The sequence below is a fragment of the Homarus americanus genome, unplaced genomic scaffold (assembly GCF_018991925.1).
Source record: "Homarus americanus isolate GMGI-L3 unplaced genomic scaffold, GMGI_Hamer_2.0 scaffold22582, whole genome shotgun sequence".
Classification (NCBI taxonomy): domain Eukaryota; kingdom Metazoa; phylum Arthropoda; class Malacostraca; order Decapoda; family Nephropidae; genus Homarus; species Homarus americanus.
Genome location: NW_024733585.1, coordinates 33174 through 53456, shown reverse-complemented (window position 1 = coordinate 53456; position 20283 = coordinate 33174). Strand labels below are relative to the sequence as shown.

General features: G+C 41.7%; 2 protein-coding genes across 2 annotated transcripts in view; both read left to right on the top strand.

Annotated features, from left to right (window-relative positions):
• LOC121869839 (techylectin-5B-like) overlaps positions 1–19877 on the top strand; it is a 29938-nt gene extending 10061 nt beyond the window's left edge. Inside the window, exons 3-5 of the mRNA XM_042371409.1 lie at positions 17941–18110; positions 18979–19209; positions 19687–19877. Coding sequence (XP_042227343.1) covers positions 17941–18110; positions 18979–19209; positions 19687–19877 — 592 coding nt within the window. The remainder of the gene's footprint in view (positions 1–17940; positions 18111–18978; positions 19210–19686) is intronic.
• Positions 1328–19924, top strand: LOC121869841 (techylectin-5A-like). Its single transcript, XM_042371410.1, has 6 exons — positions 1328–1925; positions 2143–2214; positions 2700–2869; positions 3120–3350; positions 6751–6925; positions 19862–19924. Exons 1-6 carry the CDS (start codon positions 1351–1353, stop codon positions 19875–19877), a joined length of 1239 nt encoding a protein of 412 aa, XP_042227344.1. The 5' UTR covers positions 1328–1350; the 3' UTR covers positions 19878–19924.
• Positions 19925–20283: the final 359 nt, after the last annotated feature.

Below are 20283 nucleotides of genomic sequence, written 5' to 3'. Positions count from 1 at the left end.
ACCATCCGGGGTATTTAACTATTTGTTACAAATCATTAAGTAAGGAAAAAGAGAGTGCCCCAACCATCCCTGTGTCATCCCTTGCAGAGACAAGCCACTCTGTGATGTGCATTGAAATTCCCTACGCAGAGTATCTCGGTGTTGGGGTGTGTGGATAGCAACGACTCCTGGCAAGAAGTGAGATAGTCAGAAAGTTCCAAATAGTTGGTAGAGTTGGGAGAACAGTAAAGGAAATAAAAAAAATCTTCATAGTTGGTAGAGATATTTTGAGCCAGGCGACATCATAAAGAGAAGATTCAAGATCCGTGAGTCAAGCTGTAGGTGTACGTGTGTTGCAGTAGGCGCATACACCTCCCTGAGAACGGAAGGAGGTATAAAGGTTGTAGTTGGAGACTTGAAAAGGTTTGGGTGAAGCTGCTTTGGTCAGTTGAAGTTCAGATAGTAGTAAGAGGTCGAAGGAAGAGGTTAATAGTTGGTGTTCCACAGAAAAAAAATGGATCTCGGGCCGCGAATGTTAAAAAAATTAAGTGTGAAAAAAGGAGATTCTCCAGCAAACGAGATGACGTCAGTTGAGGCCTCAATAGTTTGATTATGATCAGGTTGGCCCTGGGGTCCACCACCTTCCCGACCAGTGGGACCCATCTTGATACCTGATATAAAAAGAAGTAATTAAATAACAAATGACAGTGTGTGTGTGTGTGTGTGTGTGTGTGTGTGTGTGTGTGTGTGTGTGTGTGTGTGTCATGTGTACCATTAACCGTCATTTAACAGACCTTTTCTTACAGTCATAATGAATATTCCGTATAAGTTGAACTGTTGCTGAGGCTAAGCTTTTCGTACTTTAAGGGTTTGTGTTTTTATAGAATCTCTCTCTCAGCTTCAAACTACGCCGTGGCCTCAACTTCTCTCTCGTCAATCTTCTTGACCTACGCACTTAACCTCTCTTCCCCCACAAGCCTCTTGAACTACACACGTGCACAAATAAACATCAACTCACCTCATAACATCCAGATCGCGAGAATAAACTAAAAATAACTCATTTTATTTTTTGTCAGTTGGTTCGAATTTATTCGAAGCAAACAATGTGTCCAGTAGGGTGTTCTTTCTCTTTGTCTCTCGCGCTCTCTCTCTCTCTTTCAATGTTTATTTGTTTACCTATACACAGTGAGTGAGTGTAAAGAGCTTCTTACACATTTATATTTCAGTATTTGAGAGAAATCCCACAATGAACGAACGAATTGAACACCTTCGCAGAGCAGACATGTTCCTGTAGTGCAGTTTGTGGCGACTGTGAGGTGTGGAGGATATAAGTGAAGGCAGAGGCTGGGAGTCGTCACATTATTGAGCAAGATGGTCCTAAGAGGCGTGTTGGTGGTGACGGTGCTGCTGGTGCTGAGACTCGGTCCTTCACACGGAACGCCCCTCGTGGAGGAGAACGAGAGTGTGGCACATCATCTTAGTCCTGAGGTGATACAGCAGCTCCTGGCGGTCACCAATAATACTCTCCACCATGTTCAGGATGTCAAGTCGTTGTTGACACCGATTCAAGAGAACCAAGCCAGCGTGGAAGTGTCAGGGAGTGCTGGGGGTGTTCTCCGCCGTGACATCTCCATGGAACTTCTGCTGCTCCTGCTAAATAAGCTGGAGACTGAGCAGGTGAAGCACAGCAGAGTACTGGAGCAGGTGAGTCAGCAGGTGATGGGTGTGGGTGGGCGAGACACTGCTACCTCCGGCGAGCAGTGCAGCGCCGCCATCAACACCGTCCTGTTACCTCTACTACAGCTGCAGCAGGAGGTGAGGCAGCTGGCGACACGGCACCCATCCTTCTCTACAGGTGACAACACAGCTTCACAGCCACTACAGTCTCCCTCACAGCCACAGCTACCAGTTACCGGGGACAACAGCTGCAACACCCCCACCAATAGGCGAGTTTTGGGGCTGAAGAATCCCTCTAATGTTGGGTGAACACTTCTAATTAATGGCTACCTGACACCTCGCCACAGTAATGAGTTCCTTTGTCAGCCTTATTGATAGAATAACAGAAAGCAACAGTTTCATATTTAATATTATGGAAGAAGTTTAAAAAATATCTAATATTTAACATAATAACTAAATAATTAGTGTTGTATGTGTCCCTGGCAGGCCCCGCGACTGTCACGACCTGCTGCTGGCCGGCAACACCCGCAGCGGGGTGTATCAGATCTTTCCATACAGGTGAGACCCCTCACTTTACCTCCCCAAATGAAGGTGTTTTGTACCCTACTCCTCCTCACCTCACCACCTCACCTCACCGCCTCCCAGACATGTCATTCCTCCTCTTCTCCCATCTCTACAGACTGTTGATTAACCCATTAGATATTTTCTACTCAGTCTTATTCATGTCTTAGGTTTCTCGACCACAGACGGCCACATCTGAAGTTTCTGGCTCTCTTTACCAATCCTCCCAGGTGTTGTGTTTCTATATTCATTATACTGCCTCACTCTCTACCTTCCCAAGGCTTTATTACCTTCAATTTTGTCGTGTAATTTTTATCATTGTCTCCTTTCCCCGAATTATATTATAATAACAAATATTCATTTTCTTAATGCATAAATTTTGTGTTGTTCTCATTTTTTTAATGTTAAGATTTTTGTGTAATGTGCAGGAATTCACATAAAGGTTATACAACAATGCGTTACAGTGAGTTCCTGTCCCCCAGGTGCAGGAGGCAGGAGGAGGGCGTACAGGTGTGGTGTGAGCTGGAAGGTGAAGAAGGAGGGTCGACCGTGGTACTGGCCCGCCGCCCACTGGACCAACAGGTCAACTTCAACCGAGGCTGGAGAGACTACCGTGAAGGCTTCGGTGACCCAGACACAGAGTACTGGATTGGTAAGTGGTGTTGCCCGTTGAGTGGCTGGTCCCTACACCCAACACGTCATTATTTTAAACAATGCTGAGTGGCTGGTGTCAGGGTTGACATCTAAAAATTCTGGTTCCATTTGAAAACTGAGCAAAAAGTCTATGTATAATATGTTTTACTACGAAATCAAACATTTTCCTTATACTGTACATCTGTGAAAGTTACTTCTAGGTTGTGGGTAGGAGTAACACTGGTGTGTGTGTGTGTGTGTGTTGACAGGTAACGCTGCGCTCCATGACCTGACGTACAGGTGGCCGCAGGTGCTGAAGGTGGATCTGGGTGACTGGGACGGTGAGAGTCGTTCAGCCAGATACCAAACGTTTCTGGTTGATGACGAGGACAGTCAGTTCCGCCTCCACCTGGGCCAGTACTCAGGTGACGCCGGGGATGGCTTTAGTCACCATAACAACATGCCATTCACCACCTCCGACAGAGATAACGATAATCACGGTGAGTTTTTACCGTAACTAAGGTAACCTAAATTATTTTAACACAACCTTTCTAATATAGCCTAAGCAACTTAACCACAGCTACCTAACCTAACAGATGCCTAGCGAACCGAATCTTAACCAAATTACCCTAACCTTAGCAAATTTGTTTCACATGTCATTAAAAGCGGGTGTAGTATCATATTCGCTATCCTCCATGATACCGATAGATTAGATCACTATCCTCTAACTACCGTCCATCACTTTAGTTAGGCAGATTGGGGGAATATATCAAGGAATTGTGGGTTTAATGATAAAAGCATGAAATTTAGCACTACTTATAGGAGGGCAGGGTAAATATTTTGGGCTGTACAGGGTAAGGCCATCTCAGATCTGCCCTATGAATGCTGTGGCAGCCATTTTTATTAGCGATTATTATTAAATTCATTTCCCTACATATAAACATAGATTCATTAACAGTTTGGATTCAGAATACAGGTAACCAGTATCAATACATCCTATTTATTTTGGAAGATAATAAACATCTTGTATGAGGTGACGAGTCAGTTTTTCATCATATAAAATTAAATTGTTGTGCTTTAAAAATTGCAAATATTTTCAAATACAAAAAAATAGCATTAACATTTGTTTTTAACACCATTCACCATAAACTTGGAACAGCATTCACCACAAATTTGTAAAAACATTCAATTTAATCAACAGAATTCAACATTAAACTGAAACAAACATCTCTCATCGGTTCGAATCCTCAGAGGCGACTGGAATGCCTTATCACAAATTATAATCATCGGGTGAGACAGACCGGCCCATTAAATGACTTGCGCTAAGCCCTGGTTCAGAATCTGGAACCTATTCCCACCTCACTCATACGGGAAAAAGCGTAATAATTTTAAGAAAAATCATTATTGTTGTGTTATTAGATTAACTATGCATACAGCAAAAAATAAGATGACTAACAATTCAGCATAAATCAGCTAACACTCAAATATTGGGACAGCTCGGCTGCAATGTGTCAACTTATGTTATAGAAAATACAGAATAAATTAAATTGGATGTTGAATAAGTGAAAACCTCCAATAATCAATATTAATAATTTTGTAATACTGTACAAGATTGACCCATTCACGGTCACATAGGCCTCCACACAGGCAAAGAGCAGTACACTGTAGAGCAGCCAATACAGAAGTTAAACTTGGGTTATGGCCAATATTGTCTATGACTGCAGTAGTGAAGAGTCCTCATTTAAGCTTAGGAGGGTACACAGCTTTCTCTATCTCAAAATATCGGCAGATGTCATTTCCCAAATGTGTGGATATGCTTAGCATTCTATTATAAGAGAAGCATAATTCCAGCTTAAACAGGGCATTTCTACTAATTCTCTGTTGCGAGTTTTAGTATGAATCAGTAAACCTAAATAGACAGGAAGAGGTGTTTCCCTTTTCTGTCCGTGTCTGTGTGTGCTGGAGTTACCTTCTCGACAGTGTACAAGACAGTTGAACATCAGTAACTGCGCCAGTGTCATTGTTCCCTGAGTAACTTGATTGGGTTTTGATGTTAGCACCATATAAGATCATAGAAACCAAAGCCATCAGGAAGTTTGGAACTGATGATTCTTGGCATTGGCTGTCGAAGGTACCAGTGAATAAGGTCTTCATCTTGAACATGTCTCGACTAACAGAGCTGGCAGCCCATGCAAGCTGAACGGCATCATTGTCATCATCAGGGTCACATGCCTTTCTCAGTGCTGGTCCAACAACCTCATTAAAAACCATCAGTCTGCCTGACTAGTTTAACATCAATTGTAGGCAAATTGGTAGTATCAAAAAATTTCGAACTCTATTCTAAATCACTTAGAGAAGCACAAGTTGATTAATGATTCCCAACATGGCTTCACAAGTTGGCGTTCATGTCTGACAAGTCTATTTACATAGTCCCCCACAAAAGACTTATACGAAAAGTGGAGGCTCATGGAATTGGAGGAGATATTCTAAAATGGATTAGGGCGTGGTTACACGACAGGAAAATGGCGAGAAAGCATTAACGGCACTAAATCCGATTGGGGTAACGCCACTAATGGAATCCACCAAGGCTCCGTAAATGGATCATTGCTATTTATTATATACAGTACAGAAACGAAATAGATATAGGTTTAGACAGCAATATAAGCAAATTTACTGACGACACTAAAATAAGGCGTGTAATTAAATCTGACGAGGACTCCGCAAAACTACCAGACCTAAAACAAAAAATCGCAAGGTCTGAAAAATGGCAGGCGAAATTCAATGTAGACAAATGTAAAGAAATTACTCTAGGAGAGGTAAACACAGAAACCAGATATCAGATGAACAACGTTATATAGACAAATCCAACTGTGAGAAGACTTAGACGTAATGATAAGTAGGAATCTTAAACCAAGACAACAATGTGTATTTGCTCGAAACAAAGCGAACAAAATACTTGGGTTCATACAAAGGAGTGTTAGTTAAAAGATTAGCGAGGTTATCCTGAAACTATATCTTGCCCTTGTGAAACTTCCCTTGGATTATGCGATTCAGTTCTCATCACCGTACAACAGAATGGATATAGAATCCCAAGAGAAGAATTCAGAGGAGAATAACAAGACTAATCCCGGGCATTAGAAAATATGATCGAGGTGTATAAATGGAAGTCAGGGTTAAACAAAGGTGATATAACAAAGGTACTCAAACTATCCAACAAGGTGCGAACTCGTAGCAATGGTTTCAGATTAGATAAATTTAGATTTAGACGCGAGATAGGTAAACAGTGGATAAGGGTAACAAGTTACCAAACATCATCATTTACTCGAATACGCTGGATAGCTTTAAATATAGGATGGATGAATATATGACTGATAAGGGTTGGGTGTAAACGGTTCTGCCTAACCAAATATAACCTAGACAACTTAAAAAATGCTTAAATTATTTGGTGTAAATTTTTTTTACAAGTATTTAAAGTGACCGGTGTTAATGTGGCTTCTTACCCTAGTGTCCAGAGTAAATTCCTTTATCTTTTCTTCTTCTTTTCAAGATAAAGAGAGTCTTCCAACAATGTGATATACTGTACTTAATACAGTCTCTACTTGTACTTTTACCATATTTTGGTAAAGAATATTTTATATAAACCACATTCTGTGTGTGTGTGTGTGTGTGTGTGTGTGTGTGTGTACAGCTTTAAAGGTAGAGAGATGACATTTGTTAAGGAGGTGTGGAATTGGCCGAGTGATTCAACTAATTGTTACCCCTTATGTACTAAGGGACTCTCGGTGCTGAATAAAATCGTCTATCATTAGTCCCTCCACAAAAAAAAAATAGAATACAATTAAATTAATGTGACGTCTAGTAATACGATGGTCAGTAAAGCCGGATACGATATGCTTACAGGAACGAGCAACTGCGCAGTAGACTACCGTGGAGGATTTTGGTACAACAATTGTCATGCTGTGAGCCCCACCAGCCTGTTACTGGAGAAACAGAAGAGTACAAGAGGGATTAACTGGAACACGTGGTACCCTGACAGAACCACACTCAAGAACGCCACCTTCATGATCAAGCCTAAATCTTGTTCTTAATAATGATGCGACAAAAATAAATGTTTCACGAATAATAGCGAACGGGTGATGATCTCTGCATTTTATTTTTGTTATTATTACATTCTATTATTATTATTATTGTTATTATTATAATTATTATTATTATTATTATTATTTCTCAAGTACATTATAATTCATCTGGCTTCGTAACTCAAAGAATTCTATAGTTTGAATTAACTAGACAAAGCTAAATGCCAGTGAGAAAGAATAAAAATCTTCATTGTGAATAATACATGTAGTTATATATAAAATATTATACAATACTATATAAACACAGGAGGACAATTTCAAAACATATCTTTTTCGAAAACCCAAACAAGTGATTTATATAGAGTACCAAGAATAATATATAATGATAATGTTAATATATAATGTATAATGGTAATTATAATAAAAAAAAAATGTTAATAGCATTATTATTAACCTAACCTAATTTAGTGTAAGTTTGGTTATGTTAAGACAGTAAACGCCGTCTTATATGACACAAAACAAATGTTACCAGATGTGAACCAATTTAAACCCAGTAATAACAATACACACAAAAGATGATGATCCCTATTAGGAAAATCCTCATTTAAAGGTTTAATGGGTAGTGTCCCTCGAGCTTATGTCACCTGAAGATTAACCACCCTGATGCGAGCCTAAATTAACTAAACCAAATTACCTAACCTAACCTAACCCAGCGCTGCACAACGAGGCCCGTGTTTGATACATGACAGACCGATATAAGACTAATACTGTGAAACATAAAACCTCTTCCTTTAGGCCTAACACCTAATACCTTATACAGTACGTTATATTTATTACGTATTACCGATTACTCGATTCTTAATATATAATGCAGTAATTAAATCAGATACGGCAGTGTGTGTGTGTGTGTGTGTGTTAACCTCCTCTCACACACACATCAACATAGGTTTATCGCCTTAAGACACGCACAAAGCTTTAGTTGCTTAAGCTGTGATACATCTTAGTCTCACATTATTCCTAACTTTATTTCAAGATATTTATATATATAAAACAAAGAAGTATGTCTGTGTGTTTGTGTGTTCGCACGAGAATTTCGGAAACTACTTTACCGATCTGTAGTGATGATGATTGGTGTTATATGTAGTGATGATGGATGGTGTTATATGTAGTGATGATGGATGGTGTTATATGTAGTGATGATGGATGGTGTTATATGTAGTGATGATGGATGGTGTTATATGTAGTGATGATGAATGGTGTTATATGTAGTGATGATGGTGTTATATGTAGTGATGATGGATGGTGTTATATGTAGTGATGATGATGGTGTAGTGATGATGGATGGTGTTATATGTAGTGATGATGGATGGTGTTATATGTAGTGATGATGGATGGTGTTATATGTAGTATGATGGATGGTGTTATATGTAGTGATTGATGATGTTATATGTAGTGATGATGGATGGTGTTATATGTAGTGATGATGGATGTGTTATATGTAGTGATGATGGATGGTGTTATATGTAGTGATGATGGATAGTGTTATATGTAGTGATGATGGATGGTGTTATATGTAGTGATGATGGATGTTGTAATATGTAGTGATGATGGGTGGTGTTATATGATGATGGATTGTTATATGTAGTTGATATGTAGATGATGGATGGATGATGATGATTATATGTAGTGATATTGGATGATGTTATATGTAGTGATGGTGGATGATGTTATATGTAGTGATGATGGATGTTGTTATATGTAGTGATGATGGATGTTGTAATATGTAGTGATGATGGGTGGTGTTATATGTAATGATGATGGATGGTGTTATATGTAGTGATGATGGATGGTGTTATATGTAGTGATGATGGATGATGTTATATGTAGTGATGATGAATGGTGTTATATGTAGTGATGATGGATGGTGTTATATGTAGTGATGATGGATGGTGTTATATGTAGTGATGATGGATGTTGTAATATGTAGTGATGATGGGTGGTGTTATATGTAGTGATGATGAATGGTGTTATATGTAGTGATGATGGATGGTGTTATATGTAGTGATGATGGATGATGTTATATGAAGTGATGATGGATGATGCTATATGTAGTGATGATGGATGGTGTTATATGTAGTGATGATGGATGGTGTTATATGTAGTGATGATGGATGGTGTCATATGTAGTGATGATGGATGGTGTTATATGTAGTGATGATGGATGATGTTATATGTAGTGATGTTGAATGGTGTTATATGTAGTGATGATTAGACAACAAAATAATAACAGTTTAATGCTAAAAAAATATACTTTGCTGTACCGTTGTAGCGAAAAACTTGATGGAACTTACATACACCGTTAATGAGCTTTTGATGGAAGAAGAAGTTTTGGTTTCTGGACAGTGAGACAATGTGGAGCCTCCCGAAGGGTGGCGTCCTACCGTGGGCTAGCGGATGAGCCGCCCGGAACGAACAGCGGACAGTCGGTTACAGGAAACAGATCAGGAAAGGGAATCCCGTCTTAATGCTAACAGAAAGCGAACAGTGGACAGTCGGTCGCAGGAAACAGATCAGGAAAGGGAATCCCGTCTTAATACTGACAGATAGCAAACAGCAGAAAGGCGTTCTCTAGAAAATGATCAAGCACATGAAATTCGTTTGAATGCTAATAGACAGAGAGCTGCAGGATCCAGAATTCTAAGAAAGAATACACAGTGGCGTCCACTTGCAAGAGTAGCATTTAACTATGGCAATGAGATAGAATATGAAAAATATCCCTCTGTTGTCATTGGCAACATGGATAAGAAATGTGAACACTGCGGTGCAAAGAAATATAAAGGAGAATCTGCTGGACTGTGCTGCTCTCATGGGAAAATACGACTGCCAAATTTGGAAAAACCACCTCAACCGTTGAAGACTCTCATGCTGGGAACAACACCACACAGCAAGACAACATCAGTAACTGAAAAAATAGTATCAATTACACACAAAAATATTATCACTATTATTAAGAAGTTACTGAGTCCACCAATACCCGTGAACCATGCTTCCTAACCTAACACATAGATTCCACCTGCATCCGTAGTTTTTAAGGCACAACCAACAGGCACCCGTAGTTTAAGGCCCAAACCAGCCTTTCTCAACCATGGAAAATGTACCTCTAAGTTCCACTAGACTCCTGGTCTCAGTGTGTGATCATTCATTCACTCAGCTGGCTTCACTTTACACCCAGTATACCCATGAACAGAAGGGACTGAGCAACTACGACCTTGTACAGTTGAGAGAAGCTTTAGCTTCCCGTTAGTAAAAGGTTTTCACAAAACTGCTTGAAGATATGTGATATTGTGAGCCGAGGTAGAGGAGAGCTGATGACCCCAAACGATCGTCACGTCGTTAGTTGGGTACCCAGACAGCTGGTTACACTCCAACTCTCACCATACTCAACAGCGTGGCTCAAACTCAGGTCAGTGGACGTTCATACAGCTCGCTTCACCACTCGTTTCATACCGCCAGTGGACATTATCATACTGTAGACGTTTTCACACCGCGTGGGCTCTACAGAACCCTGAAAAAACCCGGGCTGTTAGCTATTGTCTCACATCACAGTTTGTTCCTACTGCCCTATCAAGCTTTGTCTGAGATTGAATAAAACTTAGTTGTTAATACTGATGTTAAATAAACAAAGGAACCAGTTCACGCAATCAGTCTCTCCTGGGTACAGCACAGAGATGGTCCTGCTAGCTTGACCTCTCTCACAACTCCCCAAGCCACGCTTGCTCACGAGTTCACACTTTTCAAGAGTGACTTATTTACCAGACGATTAACAGCTTAATTAGGACGTATGCAACATTTTCAGACTGGGAAACGATCTATAATTATTTTCAATTTAATAACTGATATTTCATTTCATAATTCGCCTCCAGAAAAAGTCACCAGAGTATACGTTCTGACCTCACTAGGGGAAAGGTCACGGCAGGGTTAGCTCCCGAAGGATAATTATCAGATATGGCCAGTGCTATGTGTGGTCTGGGGTCTGTGAGTTTCTTGGCCAAGCTGGAATGGACCATGGAAGAATTGGAGAGGGCCAAGGAAGAAATAGAGAGGGCCACGTTGGAGAACCTGAAATTAAAAGAAGACATGGCGAGGATGAAGGGGGAGGCGGGACAGGGAAAGCCAGTGTCTGACGAAAATTCAAGCGAGTGGAAGGTTGTAAGGAGAGGGAAGACCAAACTGGTGATGAAGAAACACACCAAGGATACGTCAACAACGACATCAGCAGCTAAGTGTACCAACTCGTTCAGTCCCTTGATAGACGAATTGGACATTAGTACAGTCAGGGATAGGGCTGACAAGGAAGGTATAAAAACTTTAATTGTTGGTGACTCACAGGTAAGGTACTTGGACAGGGCTTTTTGTGGTAAAAACAAAAATAGGATGAGGGTGTGTTTGCCAGGAGCTGGGGTGGGGGATATAATTGACAGGATGGACAATATCTTTACTGGTAATAGGAACAAACCCATTATCTGCCTCAGTGCAGGAGGCAATGATATTGGCCGGTGTAGGAGTGAGGAGCTTCTTGATAAGTTCATGGCAGCTATAGATCGTATTAGGACTAAGGGAGGTATCCCTATCATATGCAGTGTCCTGCCTAGAAGGAGAGTTGGCAGTGAATGGTTGTCAAGGGCAGTTGGTGTCAACGACCGTCTTGACAGATATTGCAAGTCAATATCAGTCCCATTCATTGACAACTGGGACAAATTCTACGGCAGAAGGGACCTTTATGCTAGGGATGGGGTGCACCTGTCTAGGGATGGAGTAGCAACCCTGGCTGGGTCTCTAGAGGGGGCAGTTCAAAAGATATCGAAGTCTTTAAACTGCTAGGAGAACATATGAGCACGGGGGTGGAGGAGACTGCAGTGGGAGCGGGTAAACAAAGTGAAAGATTACAGGGAAATAGTGTTAGGAATGATGACAAAACTAAATTAGAGAGGGAGTTTAAAATTAAACGCGGTAAAGGGAGGACTCAGTACACGACTAACTTAAATGTATACTACGCGAACAGTAGAAGTATGAGAAACAAAATGAATGATATTAGGGCCTTGGTATGTACCGAAAAAATCGATATAATAGCATTCACTGAAACATGGATCAACCTAGACTCACGTGAGTTACCGGTCGATTACCAAATTGTGGGTTACAAATTGTTCCATACCGATAGGCAAACCAGGAAAGGAGGCGGAGTAGCAATCTATGTTAGGGATAATCTGAAGTGTGAAATAAATAAGGAAATAAAAACTGAGCGGATACAGAAACAATTTGGATAGAATTAATCGACGGTAGGGAAAAATTAATCACAGGAGTAATATATAGACCTCCCAATCTTGATAGAGTCAATGAGCGACTTATCTGGAATGAAATGCGCAGGGCTTCCATACACAACAAAGTCTGTATAGTAGGCGACTTTAACCTTGGCCAAATAGATTGGACTGACCTTATGGGTAACTCAGAATCAGAAGATTTTCTCGAGATGATCCAGGACTGTTTCCTAAGTCAACATACAACCGAACCCACCCGGGGTAATAATATACTCGATTTAGTTCTGTCAAACAGAGAAAACCTCATTAGCAATGTCGATGTAGGGAACGAACTTGCAAACAGCGATCACAAAGAAATTAGATTCCAGTTAGATTTTCAGGGCAGACGTAAGGAAAATTCCACTAAAGTACCAGATTTCAGAAGGGCAAATTTTGACAGTTTAATGAGGCAGCTGGGAGAGGGGGTGTCGCGCTTGGCCGTGAACCTGACAGATGACACGGACCTGATAACGAGATCTGAGATTGCCGAGTTCCATGACAATTTAAATAATAAGTTACTTAATGCACAAAGGCAGAACATACCATACAAAAAACTCAAATCAGACAACAATGACCCTAGATGGATAAATAATTATTTAAAGAACATCATTGGCCAAAGGAAAGCTTTAGGTAGAAGGATAAATCGTGGAGAAATTTACCTCCGGGATTATTATAAGGTATTGGCAAGTAGGGTTAAAACCGAGATTAGGAAAGCCAAGAGGAATAATGAGGTAAGGATAGCAAGGGAGGCGAAGACAAACCCCAAAGGATTCTACCAAATGTATCAAACTAAAACATGAGAAAAGATTGGACCAATGCGGTCAGATACCGGCGAGCTCACTGATAACGACAGAGAAATGAGCAATAATTTGAATAAATATTTTTCAACAGTTTTCACCACCGAAAATTTAAACATGATACCCGAGGCACCGACTCTATTCAGAGATAGTGAAGTAAACAAATTAAGCGAGATAGTAGTGACTAGTACCGATGTTAGTAAGCAAATAGACAAACTAAAGCCTAATAAGTCACCTGGTCCTGATGAAATATTTGCCAGAGTATTAAAGGAATGTAAGGAAGAGCTTAGTATGCCCTTAGCAAAGTTGTTTAACATGTCCTTAAAAACAGGTGTAGTACCAGAATCCTGGAGGATAGCGAATGTAATACCGATTTTCAAGAAGGGGGATAGATCACTATCCTCTAACTACCGCCCAATCAGTCTAACATCAATAGTAGGCAAATTACTGGAAGCAATCATTTCAAACTCTATTCGAAATCACCTGGAGAAGCACCGATTGATCAATGCTTCCCAGCATGACTTCACAAGCGGACGTTCATGTCTAACTAATCTATTAACATTCTTTTCATCAGTTTTCGAATCGGTGGACGAGGGGCACAATTATGATGTGGTATATCTCGACTTTAGCAAAGCCTTCGACAGAGTCCCCCACGAAAAACTAATTAGAAAGGTGGAAGCACATGGCATCAAAGGCAATATCCTTAAATGGATTAGGGCGTGGTTACAGGACAGGAAACAGCGAGTGAGCATTAATGGCACTAAGTCCCATTGGAGCAACGTCACATGTAGAGTTCCCCAAGGCTCAGTACTTGGACCATTATTATTTATTAAATACATAAACGACATAGATATCGGCATAGACAGCAACATAAGCAAATTTGCTGATGACACTGAAATAGGACGTGTTATTAAATCTGACGAGGACTCCGCAAAACTACAGGAAGGTCTAAACAAATTTTCGAATGGTCTGAAAAATGGCAGATGAAATTTAACGTGGACAAATGTAAAGTACTCAGTATAGGAGATATAAACAGGGAAACCAGATACCAGATGAACAACGATGCCATAGAGAAATCCGACTGCGAGAGAGATTTAGGAGTAATGATAAGTAGGAACCTTAAGCCAAGTAAGCAATGTGTTTTTGCTCTTAACAAGGCTAATAAAGTACTTGGGTTCATACAAAGGAGTGTTAGTTACAAGACTAGCGAGGTCATCCTAAAACTGTATCTTGCTCTTGTGAGACCACACCTGGATTATGCAGTTCAGTTCTGGTCACCATATTACAGAATGGATATAGAATCCTTGGAAAGAATTCAGAGGAGAATGACAAGACTAATCCCGGGCATTAGAAACCTTGAGTACAGAGACAGGTTAAAGCATCTTAATTTGCAATCCCCTGAGAGACGTAGAGTGAGGGGCGACCTGATAGAGGTGTATAAGTGGAAGGCAGGGCTAAACAAAGGGGACATTACAAAGGTACTCAAACTATCCAACCAGCAGCGAACTCGTAACAAATGTTTTAAATTAGACAAATTTAGATTTAAGCGTGAAATAGGTAAACACTGGTTTGGAAACAGAGTAGTGGATGAATGGAACAAGTTACCAAACATCATCATTAACTCGAATACGCTGAATAGCTTCAAACATATGTTGGATGCTTATATGAGCAATAGGGGTTGGGTGTAAACGGGAATGCCCAGTATGGGCCAACAGGCCAGCTGCAGTTTCCTCCATTCTTATGTTCTTATATGGGTGCACTGGCGACTCTCTCACTACTGTCCATAAGTTCATATATGTGAATATTTAATGAGTGCATGTAATAAGTAGTAGCTGTTATAACGAAGTATTAACCATGCTTGTTGAAATATTCCATTAGTGTACAGTATGTGTGTGATTCTTTAGATGGAAACAAAGTGTGTAATGTATATGTCTTATGGTGGTAGAACTTTAGTTAAGGAGAATAAATAAAACATATGAACCAAATTAAAACGATAAAGGTGGTGGTGGGGGGGGAGGGGGAACTAATTTCTTTTTAATCGATTCCTGCCCCCCCCCCCCACCACCCAAGTTCATATGGATATAATGTTTACTTCTCATTTATTTATTGGGGTAATATCAGTTACCTGTGACTCGTTAGTCATATCTGTTACCTGTAGCTCCTTAGTCATATGTGTTATCTGTGACTCGTTAGTCATATCTGTTACCTGTAGCTCGTTAGTCATATCTGTTACCTGTGGCTCGTTAGTCATTGTCAGTTGTCACAGGACCTTCAGGCAGAGAGGAAGGCCTTGTGGAAACTCGTAGTGTAAAAACGACATATATCACACTATTTACATCCACAGAGCAAGTTTCCATGTCCAAATATCTCCAATTACTTAACGCCCAACTCGGAGGCTATCTTGTACCCCACGTCGGCGTGAGTAGACCAGGCCTGGAGTTCCTGGTTGTCCATGCGGACCAGCTTAGTCGATGGCTCACGCTGCTCTGCCGTGACCATCACCACCAACACACAAATATGGCTCAGTTGCCAACTAATCTTAATACAATACATCGAAAGTCTTACATCTTATACCCTATAAAACAAAATATGGCTCTTACATAATGTTTTAACAACCCAAACTAAATAACACTGATATAAAGTAACATCGTAAATCAAAACACTAGATAATTTATATAAGCATAAAGCCGTGAATCATCCTCATTGACATTGCTCATTCTCGGGTATCACCTAATTAGCCAATCATAGACAGCAGTGTGGGCAGACATGTGACAGTACAAATGTCTTTGGTTAGGCAAATTTGGCGGCCATCTTGGAAAATAGGCGACATCTGGGAAGTTTGAATGTACAATCGCAAAGATGTGATAAGTAACTCGAATGTTCATACAAAATTTCATACTTGTACGATCATTTGTATGATTGTACCTGTTATCTCCTCTGTTATTAATGTCATGTGTATCATTAACTAACTTTTAGAAGCTCTTCTCTCTCTCTCAGCCTAAAACTACGCCGTGGTCTTAACTTCTCTCTCCAAGTCTCTTGACCTACACACTTGACCTCTCTCTCTCTCCATGCCTCTTGAACTACACACGTGCACAAACACACGTCAACTCAGCTCATAACTTTCCGATTACAAAAACAAACCAAAAATAACTTGTGTTTTATTTTTCGTCTGTTGGTTCTTATTTGTTCGTGGCAAACAACGCGTCCAATAGTGTGTGTTTCTCTTTATCTCTCAGGCTCTCTCTCTGTCTCTCACTGTTTATTTGTTTGCCCATAGACAGTGAGTGACTGTAAAGCATATTCTACACATTTATATTTAAACATTTGGGAGAAACCACACACTGAACGAACGAATTGTGCTCCTTAGCAGAGCCAACATCTTCCTGAGGTGCAGTTTGTGCCGACTGTGAGGTGTGGAGGATATAAGAGAAGGCAGAGCCCGGGAGTCGTCACATTATTGAGCAAGATGGTCCTAAGAGGCGTGTTGGTGGTGGTACTGCTGGTGCTGAGACTCGGTCCTTCACACGGAACGCCCCTCATGGAGGAGAACGAGAGTGTGGTAAATCATCTTAGTCCTGAGGTGGTACAGCAGCTCCTGGCGGTCACCAATAATACTCTCCACCATGTTCAGGATGTCAAGTCGTTGTTGACACCGATTCAAGAGAACCAAGCCAGTGTGGACGTGTCAGGGAGTGCTGCGGGTGTTCTCCGCCGTGACATATCCATGCAACTTCTGCTGCTCCTGCTAGAAACCAAACAGGTGAGGCACAGCAGAGTACTAGAGCAGGTGAGTCAACAGATGAGGGATGTGGGTGGGCGAGACACTGCTACCTCCGGCGAGCAGTGCAGCGCCGCCATCAACACCGTCCTGTTACCTCTACTACAGCTGCAGCAGGAGGTGAGGCAGCTGGCGACACGGCAACCATCCTTCTCTACAGGTGACAACACAGCTTCACAGCCACAACAGACGCCCTCGCAACCACAGCTACCAATCACCGGGGACAACAGTTGCAACACTCCCACCAACAGGTGAGCTTCAGGGCTGAAGAATCCCTCTTAATGTTGGGTGAAAACTTCTACTTAATGGCGACCTGACACCTCGCCACAATAATGAGTTCCTTGTCTGTGTAAGAGTTTGTCCCAGGCAATAAGTGTAACTCACTTCTGAAATTTTCATAAGTGAACAGAGCACATTAACTATATGATGTGTGTGTCCCTGGCAGGCCCCGCGACTGTTACGACCTGCTGCTGGCCGGCAACACCCGCAGCGGCGTGTATCAGATCTTTCCATACAGGTGAGACCCCTCACTTTACCTCCCCAAATGAAGGTCTTCTGTACCCTACTCCTCACCTCACCTCAGACTCTTCACTGCTCGTCTCCTCTCATCTCTACACACTTCTAAGTAAACCCATAAGGTATTTTCTACTCATTAAATATCAATCAAAGTGCCGTACTCATATATTAGGGTTGGTGACCTTGGACGTCAATTCCAACAGTTTTCTCCCAGGAGTTGTATCTCTCTGGTGATCAAAGCTTCGATAACCATTAATCTATCCCAGTCTCTACCATTATCCCACGAACGCTTAGATTATGGCCAAATAATCCAATATTCTTTATTCTATAAATATGAACTATTTGTTTTTGGCTGACATTATAACTTATTCATTTTTTTCTTCAAAACAGTGAAAAATATTGATAAACTTATAATTGAGTAACTACTTCCTGATTAATATAGTCACCCCTTGCGTCTCCGCTGTGATTCACCTCAAAACGAGTGAATGGTCGCACTATGTGTAGGAGTTGCTTTAGAGTTTTACAACAATTGAACATTGCCACAGTTGGTTCTTGGCTCCCAGGTGCGGGAGGCAGGAGGAGGGCGTGCAGGTGTGGTGTGAGCTGGAAGGTGAGGAAGGAGGGTGGACCGTGGTGCTGGCCCGCCGCCCACTGGACCAAGAGGTCAACTTCAACCGAGGCTGGAGAGACTACCGTGAAGGCTTCGGTGACCCAGACACAGAGTACTGGATTGGTAAGTGCTGTTGCCTATTGAGTGGCTGGTCCATACACACAACACGTCACTACAACACTCTGTTGAGTGGCTGGCCCTACACCCAACACGTCACGATAACACACCGCTGAGTGGCTGGTCCCTACACCCAACACGTCACTATAACACAATGCTAATTAGCTGGTCCCTACACCCAACACGTCACTACAACACATTGTTGAGTGGCTGGTCCCAACACCCAACACGCCACTACAACACACTGCTGAGTGGCTGGTCCCAACACCCAACACGTCATTACAACACACTGCTGAGTCTCTGGTCCCTACACCCAACACGTCACTATAACACACTGTTGAGTTGCTGGTCCCTACACGCAACACGTAACAATAACACACTGTTGAGTGGCTAGTCCCTACAGCCAACACGTCACTACAACACTCTGTTGAGTGGCTGGCCCTACACCCAACACGTCACTATAACACACCGCTGAGTGGCTGGTCCCTACACCCAACACGTCACTATAACACAATGCTAAGGAGCTGGTCCCTACAACAGTACGACTGCCGTGGCTGGTCCCTACACCCAAAAACGTCACTACGACACACTGCTGAACACGTCACTATAACACACTGCTGAGTGGCTAGTCCCTACACCCAACTCCTCACTGCAACACGCTGCTGAGTGACTGGGTCCTACACCCAACACGTCACTATAACACACTGCTGAGTGGCTGGGTCCTACACCCAACACGTCACTATAACACACTGCTGAGTGGCTGGGTCCTACACCCAACACGTCACTATAACACATTTATATGTGTCATAGTTCCTTCTAGGGTCTGTGTTGGAGTAACACTGGTGTGTGTGTGTGTGTGTGTGTGTGTTAACAGGTAACGCTGCGCTCCATGACCTGACGTACAGGTGGCCGCAGGTGCTGAAGGTGGATCTGGGTGACTGGGACGGTGAGAGTCGTTCAGCCAGATATGAAACGTTTCTGGTTGATGACGAGGACAGGCAGTTCAGCCTCCACCTGGGCCAGTACGCAGGTGACGCCGGGGATGCCTTCAGTTACCATGACAACATGCCCTTCACCACCTACGACAGAGATAACGATAAATCTGGTGAGTGTTATACCTAACCTAACCTAAACTAAACTAAACTATAATAAAGTAACGTAACTTTCCTGCTGATAACCACCAGGAAAAAGAAAACACGAAGTTCCCAAGCGCTTTCGTGTAATTCACATCTTCAGGGGTGAGTACGGACTAAGGAGACATACATAACAAGGCAAATATATATACAGTAGAGGTCACTATCTAATAACATGACTATTGTGGACTTGATCTCACCTTCCTCTACTGTATATATAATTGCCTTGTTATGTATGTCTCCTTAGTCCGTACTCACCCCTGAAGATGTGAATTACACGAAAGCGCTTGGGAACTTCGTGTTTTCTTTTTCCTGGTGGTTATCAGCATATACCTGGATCACGCGCACCTACAGTGATTTACTTGCATATATATATATATATATATATATATATATATATAGTTTCAATATTGATGGAATTAATAAATCAGGATACGATATGCTTACAGGAACGAGCAACTGCGCAGTAGACTACCATGGAGGGTTTTGGTACAATAGTTGTCATCATGTGAGCCCCACCAGCCTGTTACTGGAGAAACAGAAGAGTACAAAAGGGATTAACTGGAACACGTGGTACCCTGACAGAGCCACACTCAAGAACGCCACCTTCATGATCAAGCCTAAATCTTGTTCTTACTAAAGAGTGGCAATATACCTACGTGTTTCGGTAACAATAGTGAAATAATAATAATTTATGCATGTTATTATTATTACTATTTGTTGTATTAGCATTAGTAGTAATAGTAGTAATGGACGTCATTGGTCGAGGATTCTTGACGCGGAGACAGCGAGCCTTTTTTGACATAAGGATTTTTTATCCCATAGCCGCATGTCACCGCAACCTAGGTCTCGATTCTGCACAAAGGAGGAACGAGAACGACAAGATTAGGGCACATGGGGAGAGAATTCAGAACGTTCATCAAGGCAGCTTCACTCCTCTGGTGTTCACCACCTCTGGTGGGATGGGACCAAGTGCAAGATGCTTCTACACCAGACTCGCGGAGGAGTTACAGGAACGGAAACAGCAGCTCAGAAGTTACGTTACA